The sequence below is a fragment of the Gymnoscopelus microlampas genome (assembly GCF_963454915.1).
Source record: "Gymnoscopelus microlampas genome assembly, chromosome: 13".
NCBI lineage: Eukaryota > Metazoa > Chordata > Actinopteri > Myctophiformes > Myctophidae > Gymnoscopelus > Gymnoscopelus microlampas.
This window is the reverse complement of record NC_139950.1, coordinates 6,383,027-6,403,922: the sequence shown is the minus strand read 5'-3', so window position 1 is coordinate 6,403,922 and position 20,896 is coordinate 6,383,027. Positions and strand designations below refer to the sequence as shown.

General features: G+C 39.3%; 2 protein-coding genes across 7 annotated transcripts in view; both read right to left on the bottom strand.

Annotated features, from left to right (window-relative positions):
• LOC311058363 (uncharacterized protein) overlaps nucleotides 1–20,896 on the bottom strand; it is a gene marked incomplete at both ends in the record, with an annotated part of 195,684 nt that overhangs the window by 17,979 nt on the left and 156,809 nt on the right. The window lies entirely within an intron of this gene.
• The window catches only part of washc2c (WASH complex subunit 2C), a 35,748-nt gene continuing 31,890 nt past the window's right edge, over nucleotides 17,039–20,896 (bottom strand). For all 6 annotated transcript variants that reach the window (XM_084075758.1, XM_084075763.1, XM_084075760.1 and 3 more), the window contains 3 exons: nucleotides 20,397–20,884; nucleotides 19,162–19,432; nucleotides 17,039–17,717 (listed from right to left, as the gene is read on the bottom strand). In XM_084075758.1, coding sequence (XP_083931884.1) covers nucleotides 17,578–17,717; nucleotides 19,162–19,432; nucleotides 20,397–20,884 — 899 coding nt within the window. In that variant the 3' untranslated portion in view covers nucleotides 17,039–17,577. The remainder of the gene's footprint in view (nucleotides 17,718–19,161; nucleotides 19,433–20,396; nucleotides 20,885–20,896) is intronic.

Sequence of the window (20,896 nt, the reverse complement as noted above, 5' to 3'; positions counted from 1 at the left end):
ACACACTACAGATGATGATTCCATGTTCCAGTCAAACAAAGAAGAACTATCCACTGGTCTCCAGTCTCCCTGGTGTTTCATCTCCAGTCTACCAGTACACTTACTGGTTCCTCCCATCAACCTGACATCATCAGTCTCTGTACAGACACGAGAGATTATGTAGTAAAAATTGCTTTCAAGAAAATCTTTTAGTCTATATTTATTTGTTCTTTGATTTTTGTTTACCTGCTGTGTTGTGTGTTTGTTTAGCCTCCAGAGCTGACGAGAAAAATAAATCAGACAAGATAAAATGAGCTTCACTATAACATAGAATATGGTTTACATGTTGCAGGAACTGCTCTGTATAATACTAGAGGTCCGCTGCCGCTAGCCGCGCACGGGGCTCTAGGCCTGTAAGGGTGCGCTTATTTTGGGGTACCAAAATGGTGGGATCAAAATTTCCAAAAGTTAAAAACATTTTTTTTTGAAAAAGAATATATATATTTCTTTTTTTCGTGGGGGTCCGCGGACCCCCTGGGAGTTTTGGGACCCCCGTGGATCATGGCGGACCCCTTCGGCTGTTCTTTTTTTTTTTCATGAAGGTGGTTGCTTGTTTCAGGTGCAAATGTGGCAACACTGATATTTTCGTGTGTTTTGTGCTTGTGTTGTTTTGGCAACGTGGCAACGCAGATGGCTGACATCACTGACGAATCCTTGTTATCTTTACTTCCGGGTTGCATAATGATGACATCACTGTCGAGTCCTTGGTATCATGATCCTAGGCTATTGTGTAGCAGCTGCGCAGCAACACAACGCGCTGTTGTTGTTTTCCACGCTCGCGCTAATGAAACACTAAACGGAGAAGCGTGTGATTGTGAGGTTGAGCGTTAATGTATTAGCATTGTAGTGACCTGAATTGAGCGTGGAAGCAGAAGACACGGTGCAGTGAAGGGGAGGTGAAGGAGGCGCTTCTGTTGTTGTTCTTCTGGCGATGCGGAGTTTCAATGGCGGCAGCTTCGTGTTGTTTCGGCTAAACCCGCCGGCGTTCGGTGTCGGTGGTGCGCACGGTAAACGGTGCGGAACTGTTTCCCCTTCCGTTGGGGTCGTAATGTGGTGAGTAGAATTAATTATGTTGCGAGGTGGAAAATATGTAGTGAGCAATGATAGGTGGCCTACGCCACCCATAAATTCAGCGCGCACGCCGTGGCTAGTGTGGTGGCGAGATGTGGTGTGTCGGTGTTATGTTTACTCGACAACAGAGCTGTGGGTATGGCGTCAGCGGCGGGGCGGAAGTCAATCCTCGATTATATAAGTAGATGTATATATATTTCTTTACTTTAGCCACTCAGCAACTTTAACCACTAATTTATGCAAATTTTACATCAAGCTTAAAGGTAGTGTACGTGATATGTTTTGGTGAAAAAAAAATTTTTTTGTTAAAAGCTTAAAGCACTATATTCTGATAGTAATCATTGCTATAGTGTTTGTTCAGTCACAGGGCCTCCCTGTCTCTCCAGCTCTTTGATAAATAGAAAGTAATTTGTCAGGTGGGTTGCAAATTTCCAGCCAATAAAGAGAGCGTACCCATTTATCAGCTTATATTTTCCAGTGATACTGTTCAGAATTTGTCTGCTCATTACTTTGTATCATCACTTACAATTAAAATTGTTTATCCTGTATCCTCCTGTGTGAGTTCTCTCTCCTGATTGGATCAAATTAGTAGCCCGACTTTAAAATGTGTTTTCACTTAAAAAAATCACACCCAGTGTGAAGTGGGCGGTGTGTGGTCATCACAACTTAAAGTCCATACTGCTATTCATAGGGCTGCACATGTGTCATGTGTTTCGCTAGCCAATCACAGTCCTGAATTTGCAAAGTCAGCCAATCACATTACAGTAAGTGGTGATGACACTAGCTGTGATGTGATTGGCTGACTTTGCAAAAGTATCGATTTGCATTAACAATGGCAGGGTTAGGGGGCATACAAATCTCTTGGTCGGTGTCCAAAACTCACTTATAGGGGGCGGCTACACCGCCCCAAAAAAACGTTAAAGTGTTTTTTTTAAGTGTGCGCGCGTATATATAGGGCTATGCACATGTGTCATGTGTTTCCAGCCAATGACAGTCCTGAATAGAGTCATGGTGGCCAATCACGGTGCAGGGTTAGGGGGGTACACTGGTGGCCAATCACAGCGCGGGGTTGGGAGGGTGCAATTTGGATCGATGTCCAAAACTCACATATAGGGGCGGTTGCACCGCCCAAAAATAAATGAAAAAAGTAATTGAAAAAACACGTATTAGGGGGGCGGTATCTAACATGTTAAAAATGGAGTTTGAAGTTACAATGGGTTTGTATAGGAAGGGGGCGTGTCTGATAAAATGAATATCTAATATCTAAATATTGAATCAAGCAACTTAAAAACTGTCTGCGGGGCTCACGAAAGCCTGAGTAGACGATACAATCACCAAAAGTTTTTTTGAAAGTGAAATATCCCTTTAAATGAACACTGAGGATTTTACTGTGTGGCATCCTAGATTGTGTGGCATCCTAGGTTGAACAGCACCCACTGATGAGGACTATGAGCAAGAGGAAGATTACATCAAGAGTCAATCACTGGCACACTTTTCACTACAACAGATATATGACCTTTGACCTTGTTCACATTCAGAATGAATGGATGGATGATGGATGGATGGATGGATGGATGGATGGATGGATGATGGATGATGGATGGACGGATAGAAGAGATATATAGATAGATAGATAGATAGATAGATAGATAGATAGATAGATAGATAGATAGATAGATAGATAGATAGATAGATAGATAGATAGATAGATAGATAGATAGATAGATAGATTACAAGAGACTTTAATTACTGTCGCTGTTGAAGTCATAGGTTGTGTTACCTGAACATAACACCTCCAGTGTGAAAATGGAAGTAGCAGTTTCCATTGTTCCACACTCCCTCAGTGAGGACTCATTCCCAACACAGGAAGATGTAAAGTTCCATACTTCTATAGAACCAGAACTCCTGTCGTTGTAATTAACAGCAGAGCCACAGTCCAGCTGTTTACACACTACAGATGATGACTTCATGTTCCAGTGATAATCATCCACTGGTCTCCACTCTCCCTGGTGTTTCATATAAAGTATACCAGTACAGCGACTGGCTCCCCCCACAAACATGACATCATCTGCAGAAGCATTACAAAGTATTACTTGCTTTATAAAATCAGAATCCAAACCCTAAAGTATAGTTCATCTTTTACCTTTTTATCTCAGGCTAGCAAAAATCAATCCTGAAAATGAACTCTTATAGTAAGGCTTTTTTATTCATCTCTTTTATCTCCTATACATGTACCCTTTTGAATGCCTTCCATTTGTTTTAATGTAATACTTTTGATCATTAATCTCATCCATGTGTCAATCCATATGTTCCTCCTGTTATATTATTTTGTTTTTTAAAGGACTACAACCTTGTTTGGAATAGTCATGTACATCTAAAGTTTATTATTATAACTATTATTACCTGAGCAGGTGAGTCCAACAGTCTTGTCAGGTGAGCAGGTGTTTCTAGATAAGTTTGAGGTTAGACAGTCCAGGAGAACAGACTCACTACCTTCACACTGGAACTCTTTGGTCCACATTGGAGTCTTCGCTTCTCCATAGAGCGCCCCCTGGAGGACTGAAGGAGCCCCACAGCCAAGCTGCCTACAGACCACCTCTGCATCCTGCTGGTCAAAGTCACCTTCACACACTGAGACCCACGACTGATTAGACTTCACCTCCACTCTGCCTGAACACAGACTAGTCCCATTCACCAACCTCACTGACTCTGAGAGAGAGAGAGAGAGAGAGAGAGAGAGAGAGAGAGAGAGAGAGAGAGAGAGAGAGAGAGAGAGAGAGAGAGAGAGAGAGAGAGAGAGAGAGAGAGACAGACAGACAGACAGACAGACAGACAGACAGACAGACAGACAGACAGACAGACAGAGGGGGGGGTGCAGATAAGGGAAACATGAAGCATTAAGGATTAATATGAAACTCTGAAAGCATAACGGAGAGTAAGCAGTACATTTATTATTATTATTATCAAAGCAATATGTCATTAATGAAAGAAAACTAAACAGATAATAAACATAAACTACATACTCACGCACGCACGTACGCACGCACGCACGCACGCACGCACGCACGCACGCACGCACGCACGCACGCACGCACGCACGCACGCACGCACACACACACACACACACACACACACACACACACACACACGTAGATAGAGAGGTTAACAAACATATAACTAGATAGATAGATAGATAGATAGATAGATAGATAGATAGATAGATAGATAGATAGATAGATAGATAGATAGATGTACATTTTTAAGTAGTAGCAGCTTGTTACCTGAACAGATCACCTCTTGTCTGACAGTGGAAATAGAAGCCGTTTTTGTTCCACATTCCCTCAGTGAAGACTCAGATCCCAAACAGGGTGATGTAATTAACCATACAGGTTGAACTGTAGAACCAAGACTCATTGTTGAAACAGCAGAGCCACAGTCCAACTGTCTACACACTACAGATGATGACTTCATGTTCCAGTTAGACCCTCCATCCACTGGTCTCCACACTCCCTGATGTTTCATCTCCAGTCTACCAGTACACTTACTGGTTCGTCCCATCAACCTGACATCATCAGTCTCTGTACAGACACGAGAGATTATGTAGTAAAAATTACTTTCAAGAAAATCTTTTAGTCTTCAATTTTTTGTTCTTAGATTTTAGTTTTTTACCTGCTGTGTTGTGTGGTTGTTTAGCCTCCAGAGCTGAGGAGAAAATAAATCACAAGATAAAATGAGCTTCACTATATGGTTTACATGTTGCAGGAACTCTGTTTATATAATATACATATTTTTTTACTTTAGCCACTCATGACTTTAGCCACTAATTTATGCAAATTTTCCATCAAGCTTAAAGGTAGTGTAAGTGATATTTTTTTGTGAAAACAAAAGTTTTTTCGTTAAAAGCTTAAAGCACTATATTCTGATAATCATTGCTATAGTGTCAGTCTCAGTGTCAGTCACAGGGGCCTCCCTGTCTCTCCAGCTCTTTAATAAACAGAAAATACATTTTCAGGTGGGTTGCAAATTTCCAGCCAATCAGGAGAGAGTACCCATTTATCAACTTACATTTTACAGTGATACTGTTCCGAATTTATCTGCTCATTTCCCTGTATAATCACTTCCAATTTAACTTGTCTGTCCTGTATCCTGTGTGAGTTCTCTCTCCTGATTGGATCAAAGTGGTATCCCGCCTTGAAAATGTGTTTTCTGTTTACCGAAGAGCTGGAGTGACCAGGAGACTCCTGTTATTAAACAAACATTATATGGCAACGATTACTATCAGAATAGAGCTATTTAACACTTATTTAACACTTATTGTACCTGGATGGATGGATGGATGGATGGATGGATGGATGGATAGATAGATAGATAGATAGATAGATAGATAGATAGATAGATAGATAGATAGATAGATAGATAGATAGATAGATAGATAGATAGATAGATAGATAGATAGATAGATAGATAGATAGATAGATAGGCAGATAGATAGATAGATAGATACCTGAACAGACCACCAACGTTGTGCCAGTGGAAGTAGCAAGCTCCATTGTTCCACATTCTCTCAGTGAGGACTCATTCCCAACACAGGATGTTGTAAAGCTCCATACTGATTGTTTTATAGAACCAGAAGTCCTTTCTGGTTGTAAAGCAGAGCCACAGTCCAGCTGTCTACACACTACAGATAATGACTTCATGTTCCAGTGATTAGCATCCACGACCACTGCTCTCAACACTCCATGGTGTTTCATATAAAGTATACCAGTACAGCGACTGACTCCTTCCACAAACATGACATCATCTGCAGAAGCATTATAAAAGTATTACTTTCTTTATAAAATAAGAATCCAAACCAAAAGTATAGTTTATCTTTTACCTTTTTTATCTCAGGCTAGCAAAAATCAATCCTGAAAATTAACTCTTATAGTAAGGCTTTTTTTTATTTTTATCTTTGCTTATCTCCTATACCTTTTTGTGTGTCTTCCATTTGTTTCAATTTAATACTTTTGATCATTAATCTCGTCCATGTTATGTTCCTGTAATATTATTTTGTTTTTTAAAGCACTATAACCTTGTTTGGAATGTTCATGCACAACTAAAGTTTATTACTATTACTTTGGTTGCCCTAACAGGGCAAGTAGGCTACTATACAAGTACTATAGTCTGACAAGTCGGAAAAGTACTATAGACTGGTTGCCCTCTATAGTACTTGTCCTACTTTATTCTTTCTTTCTAGATAAACTTTATTTTGTCCCGTTACTCATTACTCCTCCCACAGTTTTGGCGGCACCCACTCGAGTCATATGTCAAATCAACCGGCTTCACTATGAATCGTGTGCTTGTATTTTGCTAAGAGACAAGCTGTATAGTTTAATTGATATACATTTATTCGTGAATACATTATCCCCATTGAAAAATGGCTACAGCCGCAACCTGCGATTGTTGCACCCTTAGCAAAAAGCAGTTTATTAAAGTGTACTATAAGTATACTTCTTTTATACTAAAAATGAGACAGTATACTTTACGTTTACTTTTATATACTCGACAGATATATATACTTAAAACTAGTATACTTAAGTATACTTGGCTTATACTGAAAAGTGTAAAGACAAGTCTAAGTATACTAATTAGAGACTTATACTTATACTTCCTGAGACTAGTATACTTAAGTATACTTGTCTTATACTGAAAAGTATACAGAGAAGTCTAAGGCTTATACTTATAGTTCCTGAGACTAGTATACATGTCGTATACTGATAAGTATAAAGAAAATTCTAAGGCTTATATTTATACTTCCTGACACTAGTATACTTAAGTATACTTGTCTTATACTGAAAAGTATAAAGAAAAGTCTAAGGCTTATACTTAAACATCCTGAAACTAGTATACTTGTTGTATACTGAAAAGTATAGAGAAAAGTCTAAGGCTTATACTTGTCGTATACTGAAAAGTATAAAGAAAAGTCTAAGGCTTATACTTAAACATCCTGAGACTAGTATACTTGTTGTATACTAAAAAGTATATAGAAAAGTCTAAGGCTTATACTTGTCGTATACTGAAAAGTATAAAGAAAAGTCTAAGGCTTATACTTAAACATCCTGAGACTAGTATACTTGTTGTATACTGAAAAGTATAGAGAAAAGTCTAAGGCTTATACTTGTCGTATACTGAAAAGTATAAAGAAAAGTCTAAGGCTTATACTTAAACATCCTGAGACTAGTATACTTGTCGTATACTGAAAAGTATAGAGAAAAGTCTAAGGCTTATACTTAAACATCCTGAGACTAGTATACTTAAGGATACTTGTCATATACTGAAAAGTATAGAGAAAAGTCTAAGGCTTATACTTAAACATCCTGAGACTAGTATACTTAAGTATACTTGTCGTATACTGAAAAGTATAGAGAAAAGTCTAAGGCTTATACTTGTCGTATACTGAAAAGTATAAAGACAAGTCTAAGGCTTATACTTAAACATCCTGAGACTAGTATACTTAAGTATACTGAAAAGTATAGAGAAAAGTCTAAGGCTTATACTTAAACATCCTGAGACTAGTATACTTAAGTATACTGAAAAGTATAGAGAAAAGTCTAAGGCTTATACTTAAACATCCTGAGACTAGTATACTTAAGGATACTTGTCATATACTGAAAAGTATAGAGAAAAGTCTAAGGCTTATACTTAAACATCCTGAGACTAGTATACTTGTCGTATACTGAAAAGTATAGAGAAAAGTCTAAGGCTTATACTTAAACATCCTGAGACTAGTATACTTGTTGTATACTGAAAAGTATAAAGAAAAGTCTAAGGCTTATACTTATACTTCCTGAGACTAGTATACTTAAGTATAACTACAAGTAAACTAGTAGTTTACTGAGGATATACTTTAAAGTGTACTCCAATGATCCCCAAAGTGCGCTAGAAGTATATAACTAGTACACTAGCAGTATATAGATGAGTGTACTTGTGGTATACTTGAAAGTATACTTCTGTAAACTACAATATGACCTTAAAGTATACTTTTGTAAACTAAACATGTTCCAATTTAGCCAAAAAAGTATACTCTCCAGTATACTTAAAGTATAACTACAAGTAAACTAGTAGTTTACTGAGAATATACTTTAAAGTATACTCCAATGAACCACAAAGTGGTCTAGAAGTATATAACTAGTACACTAGCAGTATATAGATGAGTGTACTTGTGGTATACTTGAAAGTATACTTTTGTAAACTAAACATGTTCCAATTTAGCCAAAAAAAGTATACTCTCTAGTGTACTACAAGTACATTTGTATTAGTATACTTACTATACATATACTTATACTTAAGTATACTTGATAAAATGAACTTGAAGTATACTCTTTTTTGCTAAGGGCAACTACACTTGCAATTTCCCAGAATTGCGAATATTCTAGTTATAACTATTAATACCTGAGCAGGTGAGTCCAACAGTCTTGTCAGGTGAGCAGCTGTTTCTAGTTGAGTTTGAGGTTCTACAGTCCAGGAGAACAGACTCACTGCCTTCACACTGGAACTCTTTGGTCCACATTGGAGTCTTCGCTTCTCCATAGAGCGCCCCCTGGAGAACTGAAGGAGCCCCACAGCCAAGCTCCCTACAGACCACCTCTGCATCCTGCAGGTCAAAGTCACCTTCACACACTGAGACCCACGACTGATTAGACTTCACCTCCACTCTGCCTGAACACAAACTAGTCCCATTCACCAACCTCACAGACTCTGAAGAGAGAAGAGAGAGCGAGCGAGAGAGAGAGAGAGAGAGAGAGAGAGAGAGAGAGAGAGAGAGAGAGAGAGAGAGAGAGAGAGAGAGAGACAGACACACACACACACACAGACACACACACACACACACACACACACACACACACACACACACACACACACACACACACACACACACACACACACACACACACAGACAAAATGATATCAGAGAGTAAGCAGTACATGTATTAACAAAGCAATATGTCAAGAAAACTAAACAAATAATAAACACAAAACAATGTTAGTTAATATCATCATCACTCAAGAGCATAAAAACTTCCAGTAGTCCCTCCATATCCACTAAAAGACCGTACTCATGCTCACCTGCACTTGCACGTACACACTTATTTTGCACGCGCGCACGCACGCACACACACACACACACACACACACACACACACACACACACACACACACACACACACACACACACACACACACACACACACACACACACACACACACACACACACACACGTAGATAGAGAGGTTAACAGACAGATAACTATTTAGATAGATACTAAGTAATAGCTTGTTACCTGAACAGATCACGTCCAGTCTGACATTGGAAATATAAGACATCTTTGTTCCACATTCCCTCAGTGAAGACTCAGATCCAACACAGGATGATGTAATTGACCATACAAGTTGAATTGTAGAACCAGAACGCATTGTTGAAACAACAGAGCCACAGTCCAACTGTCTACACACTACAGATGATGACTTCATGTTCCAGGCAGGCCGTCCATCCACTGGTCTCCAGTCTCCCTGGTGTTTCATCTCCAGTCTACCAGTACACTTACTGGTTCCTCCCATCAACCTGACATCATCAGTCTCTGTACAGAGACGAGAGATTATGTTGTACAAATTACTTTCAAGAAATGTTTTTAGTCTATAATTATTTGTTCTTATATTTTCGTTTTTTACCTGCTGTGTTGTGTGTTTGTTTAGCCTCCAGAGCTGAGGAGAAAAGAAATCACAAGATAAAATGAGCTTCACTATAACATATATATATATATATATATATATATATATATATATATATATATATATATATATATATATATATATATATATATATATATATATATATATATATATATATATATACATATATATATATATATATATATATATATATACATATATATATACATATATATATATACATATATATATATATATATATATATATATATATATATATATATATATATATATATATATATATATATATATATATATATATATATATATACATTAGGATAACAATTTGATCCAATCAGGAAAGAGAACTCACACAGGATACAGGACAAACAAGTTAAATTGGAAGAGATGATGATACAAAGAAATGAGCAGACAAATTCGGAACAGTATCACTGTATATTATTAACATATTTTTTATAGTTTATTTATTTTTATTTCTGTGTGGTCCTCAAAGGGCCCACTTTGAGGGGTCCCCAGCAGGGACCCCCAGCCTGGGGGGGCCTGAAGGGCCCAGGAGCTCTTTTCAGAGCCTCAAACCCAGCAAGAATCACTGCTGTAAATACAGATGAGGGGCCCACACATTTGATATTTGATTAACCTATACATTTAATTTTAGTAAATTGTCAATGGCAGCGCGGCCCAGTTCCCGAAGGGCCCCTGAGAGCCAAGGGCCCCTGGGCCACGGCCCCGGCGGCCCAATGGCTAATACAGCCCTCAGTCCAAATCTCCCTCAATATCCTTGGCCAAAATAATAAACAGACCACCGTTCTTGGTGCACCGGTATGATCGGTACGCCTGAAACTCGTCCAGTGAGAAAAAACTAAAAGCACGATTAAAATACGTAAATTGTTTTAATGGCGTTAATGTTCTGTGATTATTTAATCAAAATTAATCAGTTAAAGTCCAGCCCTAATTATTTTATCCACAGCATTTTAGTACTTTTCACTCTAGCACCTTATACTGTATTTATGGCATATTCTACTAGTTTGACATTTATTATAACAAGGCTATAGGCTCTACTATAACTATTTGCATCATCATAATGATTATTAATATTGTTTTTAATATGATAAAATCATGGTGCTGATCACAATAGTCAAATGTACACACAAAGTTGAAAGTGTACGTCCAGGGCCCATGAACATAAATGTCAAAATGTTTTCTCTGAGATATGTCTCAAAGAAAACTTGAGAGATTATTAGTTTCAGTTAGAACTGATTAAAAATAACGTTATGCTTGACATAAACTGATATAAAATATTGACAGTGATTAATAGTGATATTACTAAATTCCAAATACTATCAGATTATTGCATGGCACCCCTGGACTGGTGTCACGACAGCCTGGGATGCCACGGCACTCGCTTTGAGATACTATCGGAATAATACAATAACACCTTAAAATTATCTTTATGCATCAAAAACAAACAGTGCAACATCTTTTAATAAAATAAAAATTGAATAAAGAACATCATATCCTCTGGAAGTTTGTTCCAACTACTAAGGGTGCAACAGTAAATCAAACAAAATAATTTAATCGATCATCGAAAACAATCAACAATTGATTATTTAATCAAATAATCTATTAATAATTGATAAAAAAAATGATGTGAATGAAATAGTGAAAGTCATCAAGCTCACAAGCTTGTAGATCTGCTATTTTCATTATCTTTTCCTCAAGAATGTTAAGCGTATAAAATAACGTTTGGTTAATCGATAAATAATAAACAATAAATATATATAAAACCACATTTATTGATTAATCGATTAATCGAAAAGGTAATTGTGATAGAATAATCGGTAAGAAAATAATTTATGGTCACCCCCTAAATTCTGCCACTGAGAACAGTTCGTTCGGCCCTGATTGACCTGAAACGTAAGGGTTCACAACGTAAAATCAAGCCAGAGATCTGTTTAACCCCTAACCACTGAGCGGTTTAACAAATTAAACCCTATACACTTCGTTGACTGGAGTCCCCCAGGGGTCCATACGAGGCCCCCTCCTTTTTTCCATCAACACCAAATATCTTTGCCGATCTACAAGATCCCAACCAGTCTCATGCGCGTGAGAGCTGCTATTTTTTCCAAATGTTTGCCCCACTATACGGACCCTAGTGTTCATGTGGTTAAACACAATTAGCAATATTTTAAAATCAAGTTTTATGAAGCCATTTTAGGGAGGTTCCCCTGCTATCTGCCAGCCATGCTTTGCTGGAAGGTTGCTATCCACTGTACTGTCCCCGCTGCCAAGATATCGCTCACAATGTAGGTTCATTTCTTTTTTTACCAAATTAGCTAGATTTGCTCCATGTGTTTGGAACATGATTCAGCATCACTGTTGTCCAATATGTTGTTTTAAATGTATTTTATTTTCATGTAATTTTAATTAATGGTATATTTTAACTGTTTTAATTTGATACAGCAATCTATTCAGATTTCTTTTCCTGTCTGAATTACCTCGGCACCATTGAAAATTATACTTTACCCTCAATGTATTTTCCAAGCTTTTAATATATAAATAAATAAATAAATAATGATAATGATGATGATGAAGTGTCATTAAAACAGATTCCTACCTGAGCTCAGCAACAAAATGAACAACAGTATTTGATCCATCTGTAGATGATTCAGAACCAGTCACACTGGAGCTCTGTGTTTCACTGGATCTTCACTCAACAACCTGGATTCTATGTCTACGTTTCTGATACAAATCAAATCTCCTCTTCAACATTATCTCTGACACCAGGGTTGAGGGCAATAAAAGTGGGCAGTACGAGTCATTTTACTCATTAGCGTACCGTTTCCACCTCATGCTGTGGTAGTACATGTACTCATTAGAGTACATGTACTCATTAGAGTACCCTTTCCACCTCAGGCTGTGGTTTCTCTGCAAGCTCACAGTTTTCTCACTCACATTCTAACAGTTCAGCTCTTATCATTCACACATCTAGTCAACCTGAAATGGAAAATACAACACTATTTATTTGTATTTTATCATGTTTTATATCCATGCATCCACATGTTTTAATCTAGATGTACAGGCTAGAATTTCATTTTTGAACTGTAAAATAATTGCTTTTTAATAATACAAAAATGTAGTCCCCTGTTGTTGTTTGACCTTCAGATTACCAGACGTTCTCTGTAGCCACTCAGCTCCACATCAGTGAGGATGGCTTGGAGGACGCACAACAGACTGTGGCCAAGAAGGCCAGACAACACCTGTACCACCTCACAAGGTGTCACAGAAGGTCCTGAGAGCCTTCTACTCCACTACCACCCAGAACCCTGTTTCTAAATCTGAGGTCCGGGCCCCCCATGGGAGCAAACTAGAAAAGGAAATGAATGAATGAATGACACAAGCAGCATTCATCTGTAACTATCTCATCTATCTGTAACTAACTAGCCTACTTCACCATGCATTCTATTATAGCCTGCTCCCCTTTAATTCTTCCCCATTACACATTCCCCATTGTAGGCTTTAAATAGGGGTTGTTTGTCTCTTAACCTATTCCTAACCCTTATTTTTAAATTATATATTTTCTCTTAATACTGTGTGTGTGTGTGTGTGTGTGTGTGTGTGTGTGTGTGTGTGTGTGTGTGTGTGTGTGCGTGTGCGTGCGCGTGCACGCGCGTCACTCAGATCAACTAACACAGGGAAGCTATCAGAACCTTCCCTAAAACATCCAGGACAACGCTCCAAAAATCCAAGACTCTTCTCCCTTCTGGCTCTCAAACTGTGGAAAAATAAGAAATAAAAAAGATATGTACAAGAGAAAAAAGAGGAAGAGTTCGGGGAGGGGGGGGTTAGGATAAGACTTTGACAGGGTCATTTTCGAACAGCTTCCTGAAGGTGTTTCTTTAGGGCAGTTTTGAAAGTGAGTAGGGTTTTACACTCCTTTACTCCTTTTGGTAGGGCATTCCACATTTGTGTTGAATAGCATGAGAACGAGTTCATTCCCTTTGTTGAGCCAAATCTGGGTTGAACATGATTCGTGGAGCTGCCTCTGGTGTTATGATCGTGGACTTCATTTACATTGGAACCCAGGTAGGTGATTTCATCCTTTCATGTGATGACATCATCACCCGCTTTGATTGTGAAGCTCTCAGCCTTGCTAAGGTTAGTAAAGGATGGATTCAGTTTTACCCAGGTGTAATGATAGTTTGTTGTCGGTGAGCCAGATGCGGATCCTGTCAAGTTCGGAGCTGAGGGTTTTCTCAACCTGCAGCCTGTCACTGTCCGAGACCAGCAGAGCCGAGTCATCTGCGAACAGGAACAGTTTACAGTCGCAAGCTGAATACATATCGTTCACATATATCAGGAACAGTAAGGGTCCTAGAATGCTTCCTTTCGGAACTCCACGAGTCACTGGGAGGGGAGGGGACTGGGTGCCGTTTATTCCCACCACTTGTTCCCTCCCTTCCAGATAGGATCTCATCCAGCTCACCGACATATCATCAAAACCTATTGCTTTTAGCTTATCGATCATAATTGGGTAATTAGGCCTTCTGGAGGTCCAGCATGACCATGCCGCAATAATTTCCATTGTCGACCTCTTGTTTGATATAGTCGTTCAAATAGAGAAGGCACGTTTCAGGGGAGTGGGATTTTCTGAAACCAGATTGGAATTTGTAAACTAGATTTTTCTCCGCAAGATACTTATCGACCTGTTCATAAACTATTTTTTCCATGAATTTCGAGATGGAGCTAAGAATAAAAATAGGGCGGTAGTTTCCAGGGTCTAATTGGTTTCCTTTTTTGTACAGAGGGGTCACTCTTGCTTTTTTGAAGTCATTAGGGACCCGTCCCTGTTTGATGGAGAGGTTTATTATGTGGGTAATGATTGGAGCAATGGAGGCGGCTGAGTCTTTTAGAAATTTGGAGGGGATATTGTCGAGACCTGTGGCTCTGTATTGTTGTAGTGCGCTCAGTTTTTTAAACACCTCATCGGTTGTCACCAAGGAGAGTTTAAAATCATCTTTGCGTACACCTAGTTTTTCGTAGAATGAGTTGATGTGCTCTTTACCATAGCACCCAGAGTGGGGGGTGGGGGGGCAGTTTTTCAACCAGTTGTGTGGCTATGGTTGTAAAAAAGATGTTAAGATTTTACCCACTTCCCGCCCTGATGTAAAGAGAGACTCCTTCACCTTGAGGTTTATGTTTGCGAACCTGGTTTTCTTTTCTTTTTTTTGCTGCAGCCTAGTTGGTTATTGAGTAGCTTCCACAGCTCTTGTGGTTTGTTTTGGTTTTCCTCAATTTTTTCATCAAGGTATTTTTTTTTGGAGTTTTTTTCTGCTAACTTGAACATGCCATTAACCTTGTTTCTTAGCTTATTTCTCTCTGTTGTGATATTAACTAAGTGGAATTTGAGACCTTTGTTGAAGCCTTTATGAAGCTCAGAACACTTTTTGTTTCTGACTTTCATGGCAGTAAGGATGTCCGAATTCATCCATGGAACCTAGCGGGTTTTGACCCTGATGGTTTTCATGGGAGCCACGCTGTCCAAAATTTGAATAAATTTGGTTTTGAAACCAAGCCAAGATTCATCTACCTGTGTGCAATTTAGTACGTCGGCCCAGTCCTGTTCCTCTAGCCTGTGATGTAAGTCCTCACTATTTTTTAGGTCTCTGATCGTGACCGATTTGTGGTAACCGGTCTTAGGTTTACAGTTTCTCTGGGTACAAAAGGTCATGTTATGATCACTTATACCGCAGGTAGAAATACCACTATTGAGGATTTTGTCCTTGTCCGTAGTTAGAATGAGATCTATGGTAGTTTGAGTGGAAACACCCAGTCTTGTGGACTCCACCTTAGCCCGTAGCACTTGACCTAGCCTTGATGACCATGCAGTGTTATGCAAAGGTTATAATGTAATTTAGACAGAACTGGCATCCTATACATTGATTCTGATATTATACAGTTTAGACAGATGCTAGGTTCTTGGTGTACCTATGATCCTAGATTACTGAGGCAGTACACACTCTGCATTTGATGTATGCGTTAACCTTGCTTACTGTAAGTCACTCCAGATAAAGAGCGTCTGCTACATGCCTAAATTGTGAATATGTACGTTTGCAGTGAGTCAGAATATTACTGAACCAAACCCTTCCATCTTCCTCTGTGGTTAAACCGTCTGCCTTCTACCAGGCAGTGATATCACCAAGGGTTCTTTATTAACACACACACACACACACACACACACACAATGTATTACTACTAGTAGTAATAGGGGGAGGGTGATATATGTCACTACAGGCAAGAGGAGTAGGATGGAGGAGCACTCACTGGCAGACCACCAGTCCAGTTGAAACACCCTGATATAGTGTGTGTTCAGTAACAGCCAGGGCTCTCCCCATCTCTCCACTTTAGTAAACACAAAATACATTTTCAGGTCAGGATACCGGTTTCATCCAATCAGGAAGAGAGAGAACTCAAACAAATGAGCAGACATACTTGGAACTGGAACAAATTACCTTTGTGGGTTCACTTTTTATTGTTTGATGTGTTCTGATGTTTGATTATTAGTTATTTTCAAATGTTATCTTATAGCGGCCCTCTTGAATCTGTAAGAAACATAATTCATGCTGTTATGCAATTGTTTTCTAATAAAACTTGAACTCTGCTGATTGGACAACATTTATAACCCACCTAAAAATGTATTTTGTGTTTACTAAAGAGCTGGAGAGACGGGGAGACTCCTGTTACTTAACATTACTATTGGAGCTTTGAGTTTTTAACCATAAACCTTTAGTTTGAACCAAAGAATATCCCTTTAATGTATGTTTAGTATTAATCTAAATCTACAACGTAACTTAAGCTGTCAAATAACTGTAGTGGAGTAAATGTGTACTATCTGCGTCTGGGAAGTAGTGGAGTATCAAGTAAGAATTTGAGTAAATGTACTGTAGTTACTCTCCACAACTGTAAATGGACAATGAATAATGTATTTGATGTATACTGGAAGGCCTGAAGTTATCCTTGAGATCTTATTCCATATCACTTACGGTGGCCTCCTCCACGCTGCACATTATTTGGGGTGAATTGGTACAACTAAATATGATCTAAACGGACATTTTTAAACTGATGTGTAAACTGCTTACCATACATCGTTTAACACTCACTTTAAAACAAATTAATTTAATTTTAAATAACCACACGTGTGAAAATATGTTTCTTTTTTACTTAAAAACAAATTTCCTTTTCGTAACAGCCAAGTTAAGAAATGGATGAATTTCATATTAATAAAAACATTGTCAAAATGCCTAACTATGTAATTAAACACATTGATCAATCATAACATGATATGGCACAGAAATCAAAGACATGGAATCTCAGAATGGCAAAGCCAAAAGGACTAACAAAGAGCATGTGAAATAAATCATTTACTGTTATAATGTCTGCAGGCCTCGAGGGTAAGCATATAGAATGCTTATAAAGTGCTATCATGTATATTAAATAAAGACACAGTCCTTAATAACTGTTCTATATTCTGATCTGTTATTCTTGAGATGATTTTTGGAAGCTGATCGAAATCACTTTCATTTATTTGCTCCTTTTAATTTCCTTGCAAGAATAAGCCACAGTATTTCATATAAATATTATATCAACAGTGTTATCCTTGGTCCTTCAATCCTTCTGTCTTTGAAATGACAAAAAGCGTTTTAATGCACAATTGTACAAATCTGGCCGATGGAAAACAGCTCAGTTCCCACCGAGCGCGTTCAGCGGATCGTCAAATATGTTGCCCGGATCCTCGGCTGCACTCGTGTCCTGCGATCTCGGGGTTTTCTTCTTGGACTTACTGGGAGCCTTTGTCGCCGGTTTTACTGAGAATATATCATCTTTAGAGACAAAATGAACATAAAATATTCTGTTAAAAACACAGAATTCAAGTCCATCACATGTTAACCACTTAAAAAGGTAGGGTAAGTGATTTACTTTGGTTAAAATAAGTGTTGAATAGCTCTATATTCTGATAGTACTCATTGCTATAGAGTGTTTGTTCAGTAAAAGGAGTCTCCCATGTCTCTCCAGCTCTTTATTAAACAGAAAATGCATTTTCAGTGCTCTTTCCTGATTGGCTTAAATGTTGCCACCTACCTGAAAATGAAATTATATTCTGTCTACTAAAGAGAGACCCCTGTGACCAAACAAACGCTCTGTAGAAATGATTACTATCAGAATATAGTACTTTAACCTTTATAACAAAAACAAACAAAAATGACCAACAAATATCACTTACCCTACCTTTAAACCCAATATGTTTGAGCGGAGTCCGTCAGGTCTCTATACTAGTGTCTTCTCTGTTATTGTGGGGAAAGCTTTCGCTGAAAATAGCAGATTGACAAGCTCACAACGCATCGTGTTGTGAGCTTGACAATCTGCTATTTTCAGAGAAAGCTTGAAGATGGATGTTGGGGTTTAAGTGGTTAAAGGAGCGCCCATTTCAACGTTATCTTCATATAAGATATAAGATGGCACAATTACCGTCTACTCTCTGTGTATCATTACGTGGGCTGTGGACAGTTCAGAATCCTGCCTACCAATAACAGACATCAACGACAGGGATTCCAAGCTAATAGAAACTACAGCCTTTCTGGTCCTGGTAAGTTAGCATACTGAAATAGAAATGAAATGGCCAAAAAACGCAAAACAGATGATGTCACTGGTAGGCAGGTTTCTGACCACAGCCCTCCTCTGAGACACAGAGTTGAGTAGACAGAAATGGTACCGTATGTCAGTGGTTCTCAACCTGGGGGTCGCAAAATAATTTGGGGGGGTCACCAGATTTTTTGGTGAATTTTTAAAAAAAAAATGAAAAAAAAAAAAAGTTTTTTTTATGTTATCATTAATTCATGTTTTATCAGTTAATTTACTCAATTTACCCACTTTTTGCAAAAATGTTTTGATAATAAACAATTATCAAATAACCTATTATAATTAAATAACCTTCGCGCGCGCGAACGGGACCGCTCGCACGCGCGAACGGGACCGCACGTGTGCACGCGGGGGGTCGCGGGAAATAATATCATTATTTTGGGGGTCGCGGCCTGAAAAGGTTGAGAACCCCTGCCGTATGTAATAACCTGTGTATGAAAATAGCTTGAGAATGGGTGAAATCGTCCTTTGACTGAAGAAGGCTGGATAGCCGAAACGAAAAAATAAAAACCTTGTTGATCTTGTCTTTCTGAGTACGACCTTTCGCTTGTCAATGTTTGAAATCGACCTTTAACAATAAACAAGGTCAAATATGCACAAACCATTTTACAATGCTGTATTACTTACCCATGTCGTCGTCGAATATTGACTTGGTCTCCATCTTCTTCTTGGACTTGTCTTTTGGTTTCGTGGTGGACGTCAGGTCAGCGAAGATGTCAACGTTGTCGTCAAACAGGCTGGCATCCACTGTGTGCTTCTTATCAAACAGGCTGGCATCCACTGTGTGCTTCTTATCAAACAGGCTGGCATCCACTGTGTGCTTCTTATCAAACAGGCTGGCATCCAGGGACTGAGCTGTCTGCTTCTTGGGAGCTTTAGGCACCGAGGTGGCTTCATCCTGGGGGACAAAACACATAAGACATAAGAATCCAAAACACTTTTACCAAGGACCGTGTTCTGCCCCCTGAAGGGGCGGTAAATATCACAAGGGGGCGTCAGTCTGGTCTGTTTGGAGGTGGTATAACATTTTAACCCATTAAGACCTGAGGCGATTCTTAAAAATGTTTTCTAAATCCTAACAGTTTTTTTGGAAAAAAAAAAAAAAAATGTTTTCAAGATTTTTCAAAAATAGCAGATCTACAAGCTCATAGCGCGGCACTCGGTGCCGCGCTATGAGCTTGTATATCTGCTATTTTTGAATAGCCAAAGAAATCTAAAGTGACAGATGCGTTCCAGGTCTTAATGGGTTAAACATGTTGCACAAAAATCATAACATGCTTTCACCCACTTTCTGCCTGTATATGCTCTCAATGTGATATCAGTCCGCCTTGTCACACAGAAAAGCTTTTTTTTTGTTTTTCAAACTTTCAAATCTGCTATTTAGAATTTGTTTTGTTTTGTCCTCTGCATTTTACCCATACTATAACAACTAGCAGCCATTGTGCGGCGCTCGGGGAACAATTAGGGGTTAAGAGTCTTGCTCAGGGACACACATCGACACATTGCTGGCCTGGAATCGTACCTGGGACAACCAGGGCCTTTGGCTCCAAAGTCCCCAGGCGGGCTCACTAGCCACTCAGCTATGGCCGCCCCTATTAAATCAATTAGTCCCATTAAATGTTGCACCCCCTACCTCAGTGGTTCTTAAAGTAGGGTCCGGGGACCCCCATGGGTCTTTGAGGGGGTTTCAGAGGGGGTCCCCAGCTAAATGTTTGGTAACTCTGAGAGTGTACAAATGGAACCAAAACGGGTCCATTTGGTTCCATTTGTACACTCTCAAGAGTTATGGGGGTCCGTGACCTAATGCATAGGAAACTGGGGGTCCTTGAAATGATAAAGTAGTTTGAGAATCACTGCCCTACCTGGAAGATGTCTGGTTTGGTCAGACTCTTGGCCTCTTTGTTGACGGCGAGCGTCGGGGCCGAGCTTTTGTTCGTCCCGAAGATGTCGTCATCGTTGTCTTCCTCGAGGAAGGACGACGAGGCCTTGGCCTTCTTCGCCGTCGACCTCGGCTTGACCTTCTGGAAGAGGTCATCCTTGTTGTGGTCATCGAAAAGGGACGGAAGTGCACTTGTCTCTTTCTTCGAACGCGACGGGCGGTCGCCGGCCTGATGATCCTGCTGCGCCGCAGGTGTCTTCGCTGCTGTTTGGGAAGGGGGCGTGGCGTGTTTAGCGGCAGACTTGGAGCCAAACAGACCACCGCCGCCGTGACCGTCGGAGGCGAACAGGTCGTCTGGGTCGGGCGGAGGCGTCGCCGGGGCCTTGTGGTCATCGCTCCACGTAGGAGAGTGTTTCTGTCCAGGGTTTGTGGACACTGGCAACGTGAGGACAGAGGGTCTGCCTGGAGGTTCTGTTGGGTTGT